At 47.7% G+C, this 19898-nt stretch overlaps 1 protein-coding gene across 1 annotated transcript in view; it reads left to right on the top strand.

Annotated features, from left to right (window-relative positions):
- Window positions 1-705: 705 nt before the first annotated feature.
- ACE (angiotensin I converting enzyme) overlaps window positions 706-19898 on the top strand; it is an 80637-nt gene continuing 61444 nt past the window's right edge. Inside the window, exon 1 of the mRNA XM_054995357.1 lies at window positions 706-1145. Within this exon, the coding sequence (XP_054851332.1) occupies window positions 945-1145 (201 nt within the window). The 5' untranslated portion in view covers window positions 706-944. The remainder of the gene's footprint in view (window positions 1146-19898) is intronic.

Raw genomic sequence — 19898 nt, 5'->3', positions numbered from 1 at the left:
CGGTCAATACTTGAGACAGGCCCATAGTTGTCATGGAGGCCACAAATTCTTGAGGAAGGGAGCTTTGACTCTTGAAAGCTTATACCTTGAGCCCTGGTGCCATTGGACTCAAATCCTGAAGTTCTACTGCAGTTCAATACTGCTACCTGCAGGAAAACGAAAGACCACCGAGCCCAGCATTTGCAGGACCGTGAGATTGGGCCACAGGCCAGAGTTCCCCGAGTCGCTCTCTGGGGAATTAAAGGGAAGGCAACTTGTGGAAAGGCCCCCGACAACGGCCGACAAGCTGCCGCTTTAGGCCAGCCCTAGAAGTTCCCCAGCAAGCGGCCCCGAGGCATCTAGAGAACAGCCAAGCACGCCGGAGGAAGGCGGCGGCCAAAGAGGAGTCAGAAGCGTCTCCGAGCGACGCACCCGGCGACCCGCGCTCCCCGCGCGCACCTCCTCCGCTCAGAAGCCCCCCGTCCCTCCCTGGGAGATTCCTTCCGACCCTCCTTCCCCCACACCGAGGAGGACCAGACACGGCAGAAACGCCGGTCGCTTCACCCGCCCAGCCTCAGGAGCCGACCGGGCCCCCCTGCGGAGGGACCGCGCGCACGTGCAACACCGTGTGTCGCGCTCCCGGCACGACCGGCTAGCCGGGCAGCGCAGCGGCCTTGGCAAGGCTGAGAAGGCGAGCGGGCGCCAATTGGCCGCTGCCGGAAGGGCCAGGGCGCCGGCTGGACGCAGGGCGGGCGCGCAGTCCCTTCGGGGCTCCCTCTGCGGCCGCAGCCCCCTCCCCGCTCCTCCCCGTCCTTTCCCCGCTCCTGTGACGGCGAGGCCCCGAGCGGACTTTGGCCCGGGGAGGTGCTGCCCTCCCCGGCCGCCGAGGATTCCTTGCCCAGGGCGCCTCCCTGGCGAGAGCCAGACGCGGCGGGCAAGGGGTACCGCGAGGACGCGACGCCGAGATGCCGCCGCCCGGCTTGCTGCTGCTCCTGCTGGCCCCGGCCCTGGCCTGGGTGGCGCCCCCCGACCGACCGCACGACGAGCCGGGCGCCCTCCTCTTCGCCGCCGACTACAACAGCAGCGCCGAAGCCGTCTTCTTCGAGAGCACGTCCGCCAGCTGGGAGTACAACACCAACCTGACCGACTACAACAGCCAGAAGCAGGTAAGGCGGCAACGCTGCGCTCCGCTCCCCGCCCGGAGCCTCCCGTGCTCAGCCCGCCCTCTGGCTCGACGCTTGAGGCGAAGCGCGACGGGCCTAGAGACCCCCTGCTGCCCGCCCAGCGGCTCTAGCCGCAGGCGCGCTCCTTCGCCGGAGGACCTCGTCAGAGCCACTGGCGGGAAGCCTCGCTCTTCGCCCGGGCAGGAGCAGCCGCTGGCGTGTCGCGCCGTTTGTCCGCGCGGCGGGTCAGGTGCAAAGGGGCAGCCCCCCCCCCCGGCCCCGCGATGCTGCCGCTGCTCTTCCTGGGAGCTTCCCCAGCTTTGGCGCGTGACGGGGGCAGCGCACCCATCCGCGCGCCCAGGAACTCGGGAGAGGCAGAGGCTGCGTGGCCCTGACGCCCTGCGGAGGCGGCTTTCGAAAGAGGGATTTAGGCGAGCCGAGCCAGGGCGCCTGGAGGATGCCGGTTGCTCTTCCCTCCCCTTCCTCGGTGCCGGCGGGGTGAAGAGCCAGGCCCTCCTGCCCTCCTGAGTTCCTCCGCAAGGCTTCTGGATGGCCACCAGAAGCCTTTTTTTTGTAAATGGCAGCATAGAAATAGTCTGAATTAAATAAATACATAAGAGGCGCGTCTAGATGAGCTGTGCCTCTGATCTAGAGCACAAATTACAGTAATCTTGCCTTCCTAGAGCAGTAGAGCATGCCCCAAAAGCAGTCAGGGAAGAAAAAGTCTTTCCCGTGAGTGAAAGAAATTTGAAGCCTGGATTCTTGTCCTGCCTCCCCTCCAGCAGCTGGAATGCTATAAAATCACGTCTGAGTTACGGTGGAAGTTCAGTGCCTGGAGCCAGCACATGGGATGAGTGGAGAAGACTCCCTCTCCCATGAACACACTCCAGAGATGTTTTTTTAAAAAAACTGATCTGCTGTGCAAAAACACACAAAGCTTCTAGTCAGAACCTTGGGTTTGCCCAAGTCTGTATTGTCCGCTCTGGCTGGCGGGGGATCTCCCAACATCTCCAGCAGAGGGCGTCTCTCATCACTTGCTACCTGACTGGAGATGCCAGCGATTAAACCTAGGCCCTCTGTAAAAAAAAACAAACCAGCAGGTGCTTGACCCCTGAGCCATGGCCCCTCCCCATAAAAGGAACCTCTTCTATTCCTGGTCAAATAATCCTCAGCAGCTCAGCTCCCCTGAGCACAGATTGGAAATGACCGTGGAAAGACAGGTGGTGAATGGGTGGGCACCCTCAGATGGCGTTAAAGGCAAAAGCTTCAGCCTGAAACGAGGAGCTTGGCTTTTGCTTTGGTGTTTTCAGCATCTAGGTGTATAAATGGTGCGAGTGGAGTTATTCCTCTTTGTGCTTACTGTGAAAAAGCCACCATCTCTAATTCTTAGCTGGCTTTAAACGCAGGATTCAAAGGGAACACGTTTACTTCTTTCTATGTCTTCCCAGGGCAGCAGCGTGAAAGGGCTTGTGAAAGAACAAACAAATGTGGGCTTCCAAGCCGTGCTCTTTGCAGGTCTGCCTTTCCAGGCAAGCGGCCATCTCAGAGCTTTGTGCAGGAAGTAGCAATTCCATGGCAGTTGTACTGGAGAAAGACTTTTCCTTCCCTGACTGCTTTTGGGGCATGTTCTGAAATTTGCATTTTCATTTATCTTCACTGCAGGAGAGAGGCTAGAACCTCTGACCTCTCCCATTATCCCTTACATGTGAACCATTCATGTTTCTAACATAGTTTCTAACCTGATTTATGATACCAGGATTCTTTTTGCTCAAGTTCCCCCTTCCCCCCTCCCTTTTCTGTAATTTTTCAGCATAAAAAATAAGGGAAATGGTTTTCTTTCTTCCATTGCATCTGAGGAAGTCAACTTTGACTCATGGAAGCCCATGCCAGAATAAATCTTGTTAGTCTTTAAGGCATCACTGGACTTTTGGCTACCCATCTAGAATAGCCTATAAAGGTCCATTCAAGAAGGTAGGACTCCTTGTCATCTGGGACATGGTGTGTGTGTGTGTATGTGAACAGCAGTATCTCCTCAAAGTCCAAGTGAAGATGTTGGAGGCAACTGGCTGGTGGCAAGTGTGGAGCTGAGGCCCCAGTGAGATGTGGCAAACCTCTGGCGGGAGTGGGGGGAGGAGAATCTGGTGCCATTTTCCAGTACGTGTGGCCAGTAGTCACTTCCTGTTTCTGACCTTTGTGTGAGGCACCAGAGAACTGGTACAGCTAGTGTGTTGGGTGGTGTGAAGTTACACCCAATAAAATATTCTTGAGATAGCATCTCACATTTGAAATTGGAAAACAGTCCTCCGAATTGCTTCCCCCTGCAGTATGGGGCATTTCTAGAACTGAAGCTTAGGTCTGGTTGTGGTACATAAGGGCACAATTCAGCTAAAGTTCCATTTTTTTATACAGGAGAAATTTAAGCGCATGCTTAACTCTCTAAATAGAATTAATGGGAGCTAAAAGTTAACAGTATGACAGGATTGTGCCCTAAACGAGGTAGAATAAAGTAGTATTCCTAACAACTCTGTTCTGGATGACTCTGGTTAGGCCCGATTCAGATATAGGCATGCACCTAAGAAGCCCTAAGCACTAGTTAGCTTTTCTGTCTCTATTAAGTTAACTTCTGGCAAGAGAAACACCACAAATAATGTTTTAAGTTCTTTACTGGGTATTGTACACAAGTGATACTGCAACAGAATCTGTTTCTATTCTAAACCTTTATTATTACAACATAATTCTTCAACATGCTTAATATTGGCGCAATCAACATACTAGCCGTTATAACAACATATCATTAAAGGAGAGCAATTACATGAGTCCAAAAACGTATCTTACCCAGGGACAAGCAGGCCACAGGCAAGGACCCCCTCCTAGGAAGAAGCTCCCAGTCAATTCAGCTTCTCATATTTATAGGATTTCAAAACCATTGCCTTACAATAACCCACTGTCCAACTTCAAATGGTGCACATTCTGGGCAAACTAATTATATTTTAACTTCAAACACCAGGCAAAGTTATCCATATTTGAAACATCTTAAAAGATATAAAATTATTAGTTCCTTCTTGTTACATTTTATCTTAACAAAATCTATGTAAAATTAGTGATTATAAGTTTCACATACATATGAATATCTTTTGGCCCTCAACCAATACACCCATCCTTGAGTTTTATCTCTAATTTCTGTGAAGGTAGAAATTCCTGCCATTCTTAGATACTCTGTACCTGGGCCTGTACATTGTATATATTTATATGAATTTGATGGCTCTTCTAATTTACACAAGGCCATACAACGGTATTATTCCTCTGTTTTGTGCCTCTCTCCAAGGTGGTTCTATTCTAGGCATGTTTAGTTGTCAGGCTGGACTAGCTTTGTTTCTGTGTGTAAAGGCATCTTCCGTAAGTTTTTTGGTCATGTGACTGTGACACTGAGAGATCTCTGTCTTTTGGTGCTACACCTCTGAAGATGCCAGCCACAGCTGCTGGCGAAACGTCAGGAACTACAATGCCAAGACCACGGCAATACAGCCCGGAAAACCCACAACAACCATTTTTGGTCATATCCAGCAACTGTTCTCTTATAGAGCCAAGCTACAAGTGACGCCGGACACAGGTTGGACACTTGTCAGCTTCCCTCAAGTTTTGATGGGAAATGTAGGCATCCTGGTCTTGCAGCTGTAATGGAGAGCCAAGCTGTAAAACCAGGACACCTACATTTCCCATCAAAACTTGAGGTAAGCTGACAAGCATCCAACCTGTGTAAGGCGTCACTTGTAGCTTGGCTCATAGTTCTACCTCTATCTGTGACAATACTCCACCAGCAATAAATGACTGATGCACTGAGAACAGCACATGGTTCATCACCTTCTCCAGTGCCAAATGACAGAGATCATAAAGGAGATTCCAAAGATGGAACCCGACAGTAGTGGTATTGTTCCAAGTGACTCTGGTCAGGTCTGATTCAGATATAGACATGTACTTAAGAAGTCCTAGGCATCTAGCTAGCTTTCCTATATCAGATCATTTAATGCCTGACAAGAGGTATACCTGAAAAACATCTTAGGTTTGTTACAAGTAGAGTATTACTCAAGAAATACTGGCTGAACCCACATGTCCCGGCGTCGCGGTAAACGTTCACTAAACTTCCGGAAGTATAGCGTCTTTCTAGCGCGATTTCTGACTCATCGCCCGATGAGTCAGAAATCGTGCTAGAAAGACGCTATACTTCCGGAAGTTTAGCGAATGTTTACCGCGATGCCGGGATGTACCGGGACATGTGGATTTGCCCCTTATTAGACAATCTCTGTTTCTATTTTAATCTTCTATTGAAACATAACAATTACATTTTTAACACTGGCTAAATCAACAGAAAACTGTACCATTCATTGCATGGATAAAGGAAAGCAATTACAGGAGTCCTTAAAAGACCGTACCCAAAGATTAACAGGTTACAAGCTAGGAGCTCCTAAGAAGAAGCTCTTGATCAATTCAGTTTCTCATATTTACAGGTTTTTAAAATCATCTAGCAATAGCTAACTGTACCATTTGATAAGGGTGCATATTCTTAGCTAACTTAATTTCAAATATTGTACAAGGTTATCTATACTTGAAATATCTTCTTAAAATATATTAAAATTATTAGTTCATTCTTGCTGCTTTTTATCTTAACAAAGGATATTTAAAATAGTTATCGTCATATATACAAACAGCTTTCTCATACATATGAATATCTGTTGGCCCTCCAGCAGCACATCCGTCTTTGAACTATGAGTCAAAACACACGAGACGAAAAACCTAGATTCAACTCGTGTTCTCTTACCTAAAGGTTTGTCGGGAACTGTAGGCATCCTTGCAGCTTAAAGTTTAGCATTTACAGAGCAGCAGGGAGAGACGTGCAGGTGTCCTTGCAGCTTAAAGTTTAGCATTTACAGTGCAGGCGTCCTTGCAGCTTAAAGTTTAGCATTTACAGAGCAGCAGGGAGGGAAGTGCAAGTGTGGGGTGCCTTTCCTCCCACTCTCAAGGTGCATCACAGCATTTTCCCTTCCCCTCACCCGACCTGGCCCTGCAGAGCGACGCCTGGCTGCACCAGGAGACTTTAAGCTGCAAGGACCCCCGCACTTCCCTCTCTGCTGCTCTGTAAATGCTAAACTTTAAGCTGCAAGGACACCTGCAGGTCTCTCCCTGCTGCTCTGTAAATGCTAAACTTTAAGCTGCAAGGATGCCTACAGTTCCCGACAAACCTTTAGGTAAGAGAACACGAGTTGAATCTAGGTTTTTCGTCTCGTGTGTTGTGACTCTAAATCTTCACTTCTTTGAAGCTGGACATTCTTGCAGTTCTCAGATACTCCTGCACCTGTGCTTCAACACATAGTATCTACTGATATGGGTTAGATGGTGTCTAATATATACAAGGCCATTTAATTACATTACTCCTATGTTTTTTTTCCTTCTCCAAGGCTATCCTGTCCTGAGTCTCTAACCTCCCTTTTGGCGTTGTTTAGCTGTGAGACTATGCTAGCTCTATTTTTGTGTACAGAGACATCCTCTAGGACCTTTTTGGTCGTATCCAGCAATTGTTCCGTATACTTCTGGCCATATCTTTGACTGTATGCCTCTCTCACACAGCCCAGTCAAAGTGAAAGCTCCCCCCTCCATGGGAAAAGACTGAAGAGATCTCTGGCCAAACCAAACGTTGAGGAAGAAGAGCTCACTTCACGTGGTGACTGCTTCTGGAGAAGAAAGCTCACGTTTCTAAGCCAGAGATATAGCTATTTCCCCTCCCCTTCCCTTGCCACAGTGGAAACCCTGATGTCCAGGCTGTTTGTGTGAACTGGTGGTAGCAGAGCAGAGGGCAGAAGCTAGAAGTGATTTGCTTTCCTGTGGTACAGGTCTGCATACTACTTGCAAACCGAAGTGCAAATGGTAACTACTTGCAAATGTTGTTTCATGAAAATAGATTAACACTGTAAAATGACGTATTGAGAGGGGCACAAAAATCTAAGAAGCAGCTAAACAGCTGTGGAAGCCAGTGAGATGTAGGGGAAGGGGCCGTGTTTCTATTCACCTCCTGAACCAATCCCCCCTGTTTCTCCTGAACAGGAAAAGAAATGTTCCTTTGGGCCTTGAAAACCGACAGTTCTTTTTCCTCTGGTGCCAGAAGGGGGCATTTGCTGTTTGAGGAGCAGAAGACATGACTGGGTTCAATACAAGAGACAGGTGGAGGCAGGATATAGTGTTTTGCCCTGCTCTGTGTGTGTGTCCGTGCGCGCGCATGTGTGTGAGAAGTCCTTCTTGACTTCAATGAGCTATTGCAAAATTGAGGGAATCCTTCATAAATGCATCCAACTCTAGAGTTTCTGGTTCCGCATTGTTTTCAGTGTTGCCTCTTAAAGGAAAGGAAGGGAAAGGAAGTTAAAATTATATTTGATTATTAGCCCATGCTGCACCTGTCAGTTCGTAGGGGCTGGTTCTTGTACCCAAGGCCAGCTGTAAGATGTCTGAGTTGCCTCCCTGTTGTGTGTTGCTCAAATGTGATTTGTGTTCATCTGTGCTCTTGGAAAGAGTGTATGAATGTTTAAATAAGGCTGCTTATTCTGGCTGTGGAACCTTCTCAGATGACCAGTTTCATCGGGCCAGCAGGCAGAAGTGAGGAGCTAAGCGGTTGTGACGCTCGTCAGCCTGTGCAAGCTTTGCCGCTTTTCTGTCTTCCTACATAAGGGCCGTAACAAGCATTGGCGAGACCCAGCTCTTGCATTATGACTTCGGTTTAACCAGCTGTACTGTGTAAACAGAAGTAAAGCGCCCCCCTCCCTCTTCCCTTTCCTCTCCCTTTTTATCTTTGATGCACACAAAGCAAAATTTTGTATCAGGTGAAGAATTCATTATATTGACGATTGAAGCTTTCATTTTTTAAAAAATGGCAAACTTTTCATTTTTCTCATGCTGGTAAAGATAGCAGGTGAGCAATAGGTGAGAAGCTAGGAGGGGGCAAGCGGGAAGTTCTGCTGCCTCGCTTATCTCCTTGTTTCTAGCCATATTTAGCAGGAGCACAATAAATTAAGCAGAGTAAACCCAAATAGGCAGACATATTTTTTCATAATGTATTGGAGTTGCATAATTTCTCTCTTTTCAGATAGAATCTGATGATTTCTTAGTGCATCAGTCTACAGTATCCAAGATACACCTTGATTTGGCACCTGTTCTTCAGCTCATTTCGTTTGTCCAGACCCAAAACACATTTAGTCCCACTGATTTCAGTATCTAAACGAGTTGGTGCATTGGAATTGCTCTTGTTCCTGGTTGTGTGTTTCTTCTCCCTTGGGACCATGGGGGTAAGCACTCTGCACGCAGCTCCCACTATCTTTGCAAATGTGGAAGGGCAAGGGACAGAGGTGTCGTGGGATCCATTAGGATTCTAGGAGTCCATGGTGTTGCTGTTCCATGTGGGAAGCCATTTATGTGGTCTGGTGATTTTTAGCTGTGTTGTTGAGGTGGAGAAGGGAGGTTACAAAGACTTGGTAAAGACTGTATGGCCTCCAGCAAACTAGAATGTGTTGGGGATCACTATCCAGAGTTCAATCAAACTGAGGTGTATTGTGGCACTTGAATGGAGCTAAAAACAAAAAGAGGAATACAGAACCCCCCTGTATCTTCAAGGAGAAATTATTCAAGCTTCTCAGAAGGGCCACTGCATTGTCAATGTTTATAGCAGTCTAGTCCTCTCTGACTTGGCACTGTGGGAGTTCTCATGTCTTTATATAAGGGGCAATGGTCCATGCTTTCTTTCACTCTAGTGCTAGTTTTTGAAAGGTAAGCCTGCTCTTGGAGCACCTGTCTTCGCCTCTTAGAAATGCCTTCTTCCAACTCAGTCTAGTCCCCTACCTTGACATGGCTGATCCGGCTATCTGGATCCATGCCATAGTAACACTGAGTCTAGACTGCTGTAATGCACTCTACATTGGTCTCCCCTAAAAGTCAACTCAGAGTCTCCAGCTGGTGTCGAGCACCACATCCCAATTATTATCAGGAACTAGATAGAACATGCATATATCCTGCAGTCACTCCATCAGGTACCGGGATCAATTCAAGGTTTTGGCTATCACATACAAAGCCCTTCATGGCCTTTCCCCTTATATCTACGTGAACGCCTCTCTCCCTGTGCTCCTCCACTACAACCATTTACCCAAAGAGGGCCTTCTGCAAATGGGCAAAATCAACAACTGCCCGTACATGTCCTTTCTCTGTGGTGGTCCCCGCTGTAACAGACTAATTTATCCATACACAATTAAAGTCTCTGAACTGTCCAATCTGCAAAATTTATTTTGTAAAACTGGGTTGCATCAAAGAGCTTCAGATAAGACTTGATAATATGGATCTCTTTAGAGAATCTGCTTCTCAGTACATATTATTTATAAGTGGATTTTTCTTGTTTAACTCTTTCCCATCAAGGTACACAGAAACTTCTTTTAGAGTTTAAATCTTTATTCTTTATTGAAATAAGCCCTAATCTTTTTAGTTAAGCAAGATATTAAAATGTAAGCGCATATTAAATTAAATCCAGCTTGAGTTAAAAGTATGCATACAATTAAATTTAAACAACATTTCTCAAACATGACTAATTTAACTGATAAATGATTTAAAATCAGATCTCCCTTAGTCTACTATGAAATGCATTGGAATCTCCATAGACACGGATGCATACATTTATCACCTAAGCTCTTCTGCATGAGATTTCCTTCGTAAAAACCAGTTTTGTTTATCCTGGTGATATCCTTTTACAATGAATTTTGCTATACAGACATATTTAAGATCTTTTACATATGACAATATAAAAATGTGTTTAGTCTTAAATTTAGCTGATTCTTCATATTTTTAATTATGTGATGTTTTGCTAACGCAAACCTATGATACTATTGCACACCTGCATAGAATAGCTTCAAAGCTTTTTCTAGCAAATTAAAAAAAATATCTGCTTTCCCCCAATTACTTTTATTTGGTCGTCAAAGGACACATGACTTTTCCCACAACCTGCTAATGAACTTCATTAAAGGTCATACAATGCATATGTATAACTGGAATATATGTGATAAAAAATCTATAACACCACCTTATAAGAAGTCAGGAATGGGAGTGTGCAAAATGGAACAAACAAGCAGAAAATACGCACAAAAATTGATGGTTCAGTTTGTTACAGTGGCTTCAGGAGTAGTGGAACAAAATTAGAAAGCAATGCTGTAACAACTTCCCCCACCCAAAAGTTTTTATGTTTCATTTTGGTTACTACTCCAGCAGCAGTGCAGGCAGGCAGGCTAGGCAGTGTGGACTGGCAGCATCTTGTTTTCCTTAATGGCAAATTCTACATGCAGCCAATCAGATCCCAAGAGGAGAGGCTGAGCCATAGTGTGGCATGGCATCACTCTGTTGGTGGGAAAGGGAATGTGCGCATTGCAGATGAGTGCATTTCATCTTTGGTGCCTCCCAGGCAATGGCATTGGCATTGGCAGTGAGTGGCCAGCTCGTCCTCATAGTGATCAGTTTGCAAAAGGCTTGCTTTGTACCAAGGAGGGGAAGAGCAGACAGTATGCCACCATCAATGTTGCCTCCTCAATTCCTTTCTGGTCGCTTTTATGCACAATGCAAGGAATGGCCAGCAAGCAACATTTAATGCCCATGCGGTCGTGCACACACAGGAGGAGGGAGGGATTTCCTTGTGCATGTTGTGCAGATTAGGGTGAAAATTTCAGATAATAAAGAGTTATTAAAGGAGACCCACACCGAGGAGGACCCAGGCATGTTTGGAGAAAGTTGCTGCCCTTTCAGTGGCCTTCTGCTGCTGCTATTCTTTTCTTAGGTGCCCGTGCCACCACTGTGACTAATGAAGTCCTCTGAAGATAATGGGTTGAGGAACACCAGGAGGAACCTCATCCTGCCCAGAAAGCCTTCTGCCTTGTCTGAGCTCTTCTGATTAAAACTGTAAATCTTGGGTTAAATCACGTGGAGTATAGTAGCGCAGTGCACAGTTGCACACATGGAAACCTTTATTTTTTTGTTTCCATTCTTAATGGTTTGATAGCAACTGTTCGTTGCCTCCGATGTCCTCCTGTGGCTTTCGTCGGAAAGGGAGACTGGGCGACCTGCCATTCCTCTACTTCCCTTCTTGCAAAGGAAACCAAGATCCCTCCTTCCATTTCTGTGCACTTTTATGCACAATGCAAGGAAGCACCAGCAGCCAACTGCTGTGTGCAGCAGGCATATCTTTCATGTGGATTTATAGAGTGAGGGGGGACTCTGACTCCCAGGCTGCTGCAAAGGCTAATGCTATGCAGATTAGGGTGAAAATTGGCAATAATAAAGAATTATTAAGGGAGAGTGACATTGAGGAAGACCCAGGCACGTGGAGCAGATTGCTGACTATTCAGTGGCCTGCCACTGCTGTCCTTCATTTAGGTGCCACCACAAGCCAACTGTGACTGTAAAAGTCAACCTAAGATAATGGGTCAGGGAGCAGCAGGAGGTGCTTCATCTTGCCCGGAAAAGACTTCTTCCTTTTCTGGGTTCTAATTAAAACTCTTAACCTAGCAGTAGATGACGTGGAGATAGCAGGCTCTGTGCACTGTGCACATTTTCATCAAAGTCTTTCCAGATCAGTATTCCCCATGGAAGCACTGGCCTGATAAGCCTGGGCAGCCTTGCTTTGGCTTCAGTTTAACTACTTGTCCATCTTTCTACTCTGGATTAGTGTTCTTTCTTAGTCAGAAAACAGAGATTGGACGACCTGCCCAGTCTCCCATCTTTATTCATAAAAGATAGGTAAAAGCAATAGGATCATCCTGTTTCATTAACAAAACTAAACCACCACCCCTTCCACTCCCAATATCAATGTTGTGGATTATTTTAGGAAGGAGAGGAATCACTGGAGGCTATATGAATGAAACATTGCTGGCACAGTGGCAGCATCCCTCAACATTGCACACGCACACACACACACAGCATTTCTCTGCCAGTGCTCGATCACATCTTGGGTATGGCACGACACAACATTGTAGCCCTGTAAAGTCAAGAAGACAGATCAAGGGCCAAATGCAAAGGATCATGGTAATGTGGTCTGCATGATCTACTCTGGTCAAAAACACAGTAACTTTCAAAGAACAACAGGTGCTTGGAGGCAGAGGTTATCGTGCCAGTCACAGTTCCAGCAGGTCCACTATGGCAAGAAATCTGATCCTGAGATGAAGGTCCTTACTGGTAGTATTTTGCTGTTTTGAAGCCTGGGAATAGCTATAAATTCAGTGCTCTTTCCAGGGTTTTTGGCTCCAGAGTTGATTCAGAGCAGAGGAGCTGGACAGAGCAGATCCACCTGTGGGGGGCTTCTCCTGAGTGTCAAAAGGATCCCCCCTCTCATTGTGGCAAGGGAATGCAACTACAAAGCACAGGGAGGTATGGCATCAACAGGCAACCGTAGGATGCAAAGGTAATTTATTGGCAGTATCATAAAGCAGGATATTTTTTTTTTAATTTCGCTGCACTGCTCTGTGGTTGACAATGGAGCATTCTCATGCTTGGGCACCAGCCCCCTGCCGCCACTTTGCCAGCCAGTTTCCCACGGACAGATTTATGGGTTTTGCTTGGTTAAACATGAATAAAGCCTCATTTCCCCAACCCCCAATAATGGAATGGAGTTTGTCCAGAAGCTCCAGATCCAAAACTGAAATACAACTTTTCTCAGTGCATACTTCTAGTCAGGAAAGTTCCCGCTCTCCTGGCTTTCCACAAACTATGCAAAAGTGGATTATTCTGGAGGGCTCTGTACACAGGCAATAGGGCTGTACTGTGAGGAAATAGCTCAGAGAGAGGCTTTCATAAAGGGATAGGAACTATAAACTATTTTAGTGTGTACTGTTTGTTGCTGCAGTATCTGGGGCTTGTTGCATTATTTTGACTGCACACACTCCTCTAGAGGAGAAATAAAAATTTCTTCTCAGGCCAACAGATCTTTTTAAACCAATTATCAACCCATGAAAGGATACACTCTCTTATAATAATAAATAACAATAACAACAACATTAGATTTATATACCACCCTTCAGGACAACTTAATGCCCACTCAGAGCAGTTTACAAAGTATGTCATTATCCCCACAACAATAATCACCCTGTGAGGTGGGTGGGGCTGAGAGAGCTCCAGAGAACTATGACTAGCCCAAGGTCACCCAGCTGGCTTCAAGTGGAGGAGTGGGGAATCAAACCCAGTTCTCCAGATTAGAGTCCCACGCTCGTAACCACTACACCAAACTGGCTTTCACTTATCCCATGAGTGTTAAGTTTACTCAGAAGCCTTGGTGAGGCATCTTGTCAAATGTTTTTTGGAGGTCCAAGAATACAGTGTCTGCTCGGTCACTTCTGACTGCATACTTGTTGATACTCTCAGCATCTGCAGAGGCTGGTGAGGCAGGACTTCCTTTTAGAGAAGCCATGCTAATTCCTCTTCAGCAAGGCGTATCCTTCTGTGTGTGCAACAATTCTCTAACACACTGTACCACAATTTATACAGTATCCCAACTAAAAAGATCTGACACTCTTTCATCACATCCAAATGAAATGATCTGCCCCCCCCCCCTCAACTGGAGGATCTTCTGTGTCTATTGTTTGTCACTCAGTTGAAATTATGCCCCAGTGTGCTGCAGATGCGCCAGGTCTTTCTCCCTTTACTCCTCTCCAATTTTTCCCGTCAATACCCAAGGCACTGGCAAGTAGACATGGGCACGAACCGCATTACGAACCAAAAAAACCCACGAACCGCCTGATCGTCTGTTTGTTGGAAAGCCCAGTTCGTTGTGTTCACCTGCAGTTTGTGAAGCCAGACAGTCAGGCGCCATCAATCAATTCCCTTGGAAATGGAGCTGGCAGAATGCCTGAACTCTGTCTGCACTCCTTCTGTCACCCTGGAAACCCGAATTGAAGCCCAGCTTACCTTGATCAGCAGGTCTTCCCTCCAACCATGGAGCTGCAAATTGGTTACAATTGGTTACATGGGAGAAGACACCCGGGGGGAGGGAGGGGGAAGGGGGGTGTTCTGTAGCCATGGGCACTCCAATCTCATCCCTGAAAACCCTGATAGACAGTTCTGACAGCCAACCCTTGTACACTGGGCCAGCATCAACTGGTGGCTTTAATTGTATCAAATGGGAGTTTCCTGGGGGCCTCGGATTGGAGAGGGTATAACTCCAAGATCCCTATTGCAATCTTGACCAAACTTGGTTGCTGGCTGGAGGAGAGCCTGCTAAACACTCCCTGGGAATATGGGCTCTCTAAGTCCAACAGGGGCCGTTCTGAGCCCCACGAATCATGAACCTCGAACCGGTTCGTCAGCAGGAAATGTTAGTTCTCCCTCTGAGGCGGAGGACATCTTGGGTTGTTCCCTTTGCCCAATCAGGGAGGCAGGAAATTCCAAACTTGTTCCTCCTCTTCCTGTTGGCGCCCAGGACCGTCTCTTCCCTCCCAGTTCTTTCCTGCCTCCAGGGAGAGCAGTCGTGGTTGCTCAGCTCTTTGCTGTCCCACTGCTTCTTACCCAGTTTCCTACTCGCATTTTCTACATACTTGTTCCTAGCTTACTACTCTTCCCAATTCTATATATACCTGTCCATTACTTCTTTTTAACTTTTCCCGCGCTTCTCCTTTTCTTTTCTCTGCCTGTTCCTCCTCAACGTTTTTCTCCTCGAAGCTGCGATGGCAGACAAAGAGTCCAGGGACTCAGAAGGCAGCTTCATGGACAAGGAGGAACAACAAACAACATCAACCGCAGCGTCTGCCTTAGAGCCCGAGCCTCCCGGTACCGTCCTGACCTTGCGGCAGGAACGGAATCCCGGCACCTTTCCGGCTCGTAAGCCGTGTACGTCTTCTAAAAGATCGAGACAAAAGCGCATGGCGTCCGGAGCGACAACCAACGCCGGAGAAGGGAGCCGCGCTGGATCCGAGGCTGAAGATCAGGCGGGAAACAACAATGGCGCTCGCGCCAAATCCCGCGCGGCTCCGGGCCCCCTGCTGGCCAACCTCCCGGCGGGAGAATGTGCCTCATTTCTTTCTGGTGCAGCGGCAGATGATCAAACACCTGGTACCAGCACTCAGGCGGCCGGTAAGACAAGTGATCTCGGCCCCTTGTTACCAGGTGAATTCTTATCCTTCCTTCGCCAGACGATGAGAGAGGAAATTCATAATTATTGTCAATCCTCTCTCGAGGCAGCAAGCGAATCTGCCTCCACCCCCCCTTCCCCCCCGAGGAAAGTACGCCGTTCCACTCTTAAGTGGCCCACCAAGGCTGCTCAAAAGTCTATCCCAGGGGTTCCACATACTTATGACCTCCAAGGGAGAACTTCCTCAGAGAGTGAGGAGGGGGTAGAAGGTGAATTCCTCTCAGAAGAGGAAGAGGAGGAAGTCTCCATGCCTGACCAATCTGAAAGACTTTTCAAACCTGAGGATTACCAATACCTCCTGGCCAAGGCACTGGCTGCTCTTGACCTACAAGACAAACATAAGGGGGAGGAGGATGACCCCATTAGAACAGGCAAAGCTTCCTCCAGACCTAGAGGGAGTAAGGAGTTCTTTCCCAGGGCTGACAACCCAGAGAAGGTCTTTCCCTTTCCCGAATATTTTGAAAGGCAATTAAAAGCAGAGTGGGCTTCACCAGCTGCCACCAAACAGTATTCTGCTATTACAAAAAAATTATATGCCTTGCCTAACTATACCAATGAGTTATTGCAGGTACCAAAGATAGACGCCCCGGTGGCAGCCATCCAATCCGCTGGCCTCCTATCGGAAGATGGCCAGGGATCAGTGAAGGACAACTTGGACAAGAAAGCAGAAGCTGCCCTACGTAGAGCCCACGAAGCAGCAGCCATGGCTATCAGAGCTTCTTCGGCGGCTTCTATTGTGTCCAGAGCAGTGGTCGTCTGGCTCCGCAAGTTGATTCAGCTTACGCCTAGCAACCAAAGACGCCTGCTAGAAGGAGCAAGCCGCATCCTCAAAGCTGCCACATTCACCGCGGATGCCACCCTTGACGTAATAACCTTTTCATCTCGAGCCATAGCCTTGGCAACAGTAGCCAGAAGACTCATTTGGCTGAGAGCTTGGCCTGCGGATTTACGCTCCAAGTTTATTATGATGGCTTATCCCTTCCAAGGTGACAAACTCTTCGGGGAAGCCCTTGATGGGGTCCTGATAGAAACAAGGGATAAGAAGAAAGCTCTTCCGAAATCAGTCAGAAGACTGGACAGGCGTCCTTTCAATTCTCAATCCTTTCGAGCCCACCATGCCTTACCCAGATTCCGTCAGGACCACAAACGTCCCTCCTGGAGCGGCAACAGGTCCAGCTTTAAGAAAAGCAACTTTGGATCAAGAAATAACAGATTCCATCAGCAGAGGGGTGACAGACAAGAGTTTGAGAACAAGGGCCAAAAGGCCTGACTCTTGTCCAAATCCGGTGGGAGGAAGACTTCAGGAGTTTCTTCGGATCTGGCAAAACTCCACGGCAGATTCATGGACTCTAGATGTAGTCTCAAAAGGTTATCTAATAGAATTCAAATCCTACCCACCGGATCGTTTCCTATCGTCTCCTCTCAGAAAAAACCACCAAAAAAGACTGATTACGTTGCAAGCCGTACAACATCTGCAAAACATCAAGGCAATAGAGCGGGTACCTCCCCAGGAGCAATGCTCAGGGGTCTACTCACTATTCTTTGTGGTCCCCAAGAGAAACGGCGGCTGGAGAGCCATTCTGGACTTAAAGTTCGTCAATCGTTTCATAAAACTAAGACACTTCCGCATGGAGACCCTCAGGACTATTTCAGAGGCCCTCAGACAGGGGGAATTTCTCACGTCCATAGACCTCACCGAGGCATACCTGCACATTCCAATACATCCTGTTCATCGTCGCTACCTAAGATTCCACCTAGACAACTGCCACTACCAGTTCAAGGCCCTACCTTTCGGTCTGGCAACGGCCCCACGTGTCTTCTCCAAGGTTCTCATAAACCCCATCGTCCGTCTCAGAGAACAAGGGATTCATATCCATCCTTATCTGGACGACCTGCTCCTCAGAGCAGATTCCAGAGAACAGGCCGAACAGAACCCCAAGACCACGATCCTGCTTCTCCAGGAACATGGATTTCTGATAAATACGTCCAAATGCTCCTTAGTACCTTCTCAGAGGCTGTGTCATCTCGGTCTGATCATAGATACGACAACAGGTCGTTTCTACCTACCGGCGGAAAAGGTTCAAAAAACGATAGACATGACCAAACTGACCATCAAGAATCGCCTCTCCTCATTAACGTCTCTGTCCAAACTGATGGGAACACTAGTGGCCAACTGCGAAGCCTTGGACTGGGGTCGTCTTCATTCCCGAGAACTTCTATCGTTCCTCAGACCCTTTCAGTCGCTGATCGTGGCGGGAGTAGACAAACAACTCAAGATTCCCTCGAGAGTCAAGGTCAGTCTCCGATGGTGGACCATCAGTTCCAATCTACGTCAGGGCAAGTCGTTCCTCAACCCGCCCAAGATTCAACTATTCACAGATGCCAGCTTGTCAGGTTGGGGGGCGATCTTGTCGGGCCACCTTGCCCAGGGAACCTGGTCCCCCACAGAATCTCAGCTTCCAATCAATCTCTTGGAGATACGTGTGATCCGTCTAGCTCTTCTCCATTTTGCCAAGGAAATCACCAATGCCGACATTCTGATTCTCACAGACAACATTGCTGCCAAAGCATATATCAACCACCAAGGGGGATCTCGATCCCCTCAGCTTCACAAGGAGGCGATGAGAATTCTGTTCTGGGCCGAGTCTCACTTGGCATCTCTCCAGGCAGAACATGTGAAAGGCACGGCCAATTCCCAAGCCGACTGGCTGAGCCGCCAATCCATCCACCCGGGGGAATGGGCTCTCAAACGGGAAATCTTTCTGGACATTTCCAACCGATTCGGCTCTCCAATCCTGGACCTGTTTGCAACAACCAACAACCGTCAAGTCCAGAGATTTTTTTCTCGGTATCTGTCCCCCCAAGCCGAACAGACGGATGCCCTTTTCTCCCCATGGCCCAGAGGACTGTTATATGCCTTCCCGCCCATTCCCCTGATACCCAGAGTGCTCAGAAGAGTGATAGATCAAAAGGCGCAAATTATCCTGGTGGCACCATGGTGGCCTCGGAGACCATGGTTTTCCATGATCCAGTCCCTGTTGATCTCTTCACCCATGCGTCTTCCGCAGATACCGGACCTACTGCACCAGGGTCCAGTCTGGCACCCTCGCCCAGACTGGATGTGCTTGACCGCCTGGAAGTTGAGCGGAGAACCTTAACCAATTTAGACTATCCCGCGCCAGTGATCGACACATTGCTTGCTTCCAGAAGGAAATCGACGAACAGAATATATAACGCTTCCTGGAAGGCCTTCGTTCGCTGGACCAGAAGAAAGCATCTAGAATCCTTACATCCTTCCTCGGCGACCATTTTAGGTTTTTTACAGGAGGGCCTTGACTCGGGTCTCAAACCAGCCACGCTTCGTAAACAGGTAGCAGCACTAACATCGGTCCTTCCTCCTCTAGAAGGCTTCAAGGTTTCCAGACATCCACACATCCAGCGTTTCCTGAGGGGCGCCTCTCTCCTGAGTCCTCCTACTCTACACCGTTTTCCCAACTGGAGACTCCATGTGGTCCTATCAGCACTAACGAGACCCCCCTTTGAACCGTTACAACGAGTTTCGATGAAATGGCTAAAGTTAAAAACAGTGTTTTTAGTGGCAATTACATCGGCCAGAAGGATTTCGGAACTAGCAGCCTTATCTATTAAACCTAGTCTTTGCATCTTTCACAGAGACAAAGTAATTCTTCGCACTGACCCTACCTTTTTACCAAAGGCCAACTCCAGATTTCATCGAATGCAAGAAATCTATCTTCCATCATTCTGCCCTAATCCATCTCACCCAAGGGAGAAGGACTGGCACACTCTCGACGTTAGGAGGGCCCTTAAGACCTACCTAACCAGAACAGAGACATTCAGAAAGACAGATTCTCTTTTTATCAACGTTTCTCCTCCTAACCAGGGGGGAAAGATGTCTTCATCTACGATAGGACGGAGCATTAGAGTTTGCATTTCAGAAGCTTATAAAGCGTGCAACAGAGAGGTCCCACACGGAATAACTGCACATTCGGCCAGGAGCGCGGCTGCCAATGCGGCTCTGCTGAACAACGCTTCAATAGATGAGGTTTGCAGAGCAGCTACCTGGTCGTCCATCTCAACTTTTGTCAGACACTACAAATTACATATCTTCGACTCAGCAGATGCTGCGTTCGGAAGGAGAGTCCTCCAACACATAGTTCAAGACGAGGAACTCTTCCCGCCCTCATAGGGGATAACTGCTTTGGGAGTACCCAAGATGTCCTCCGCCTCAGAGGGAGAACAGCCCCTTGGTTACTCACCGTGAAGGGTCCTTCTCCTCTGATGGCAGGAGGACATCTTGCCCCTCCCGACTTCCTCGTCTGTCCTTTAATTTCTGATCTTTCATCTACTGTTATTACTGACTGTCTCAGTGTAAATAGTTACCATCTTTTTCCCTATTATCAATGGTTTAACCCCTCTGGGCACCATGTGTTCTGGACAACTTTCTTGTCTTGGTCCAGTTGTTTTTAGTATTATGTGTTTATCTACATTCTTCTCGTTAAGTGTAAAGTTAAGGTTATATTTCACTGCTTGCGGAGTCCCTGGAACTGGGA

This window comes from Eublepharis macularius, chromosome 12 (genome assembly GCF_028583425.1).
Source record: "Eublepharis macularius isolate TG4126 chromosome 12, MPM_Emac_v1.0, whole genome shotgun sequence".
In the NCBI taxonomy this organism is placed as follows: domain Eukaryota; kingdom Metazoa; phylum Chordata; class Lepidosauria; order Squamata; family Eublepharidae; genus Eublepharis; species Eublepharis macularius.
The sequence above is the reverse complement of the archived record's forward strand: the minus strand, read 5'-3'. Positions and strand labels throughout refer to the sequence as shown.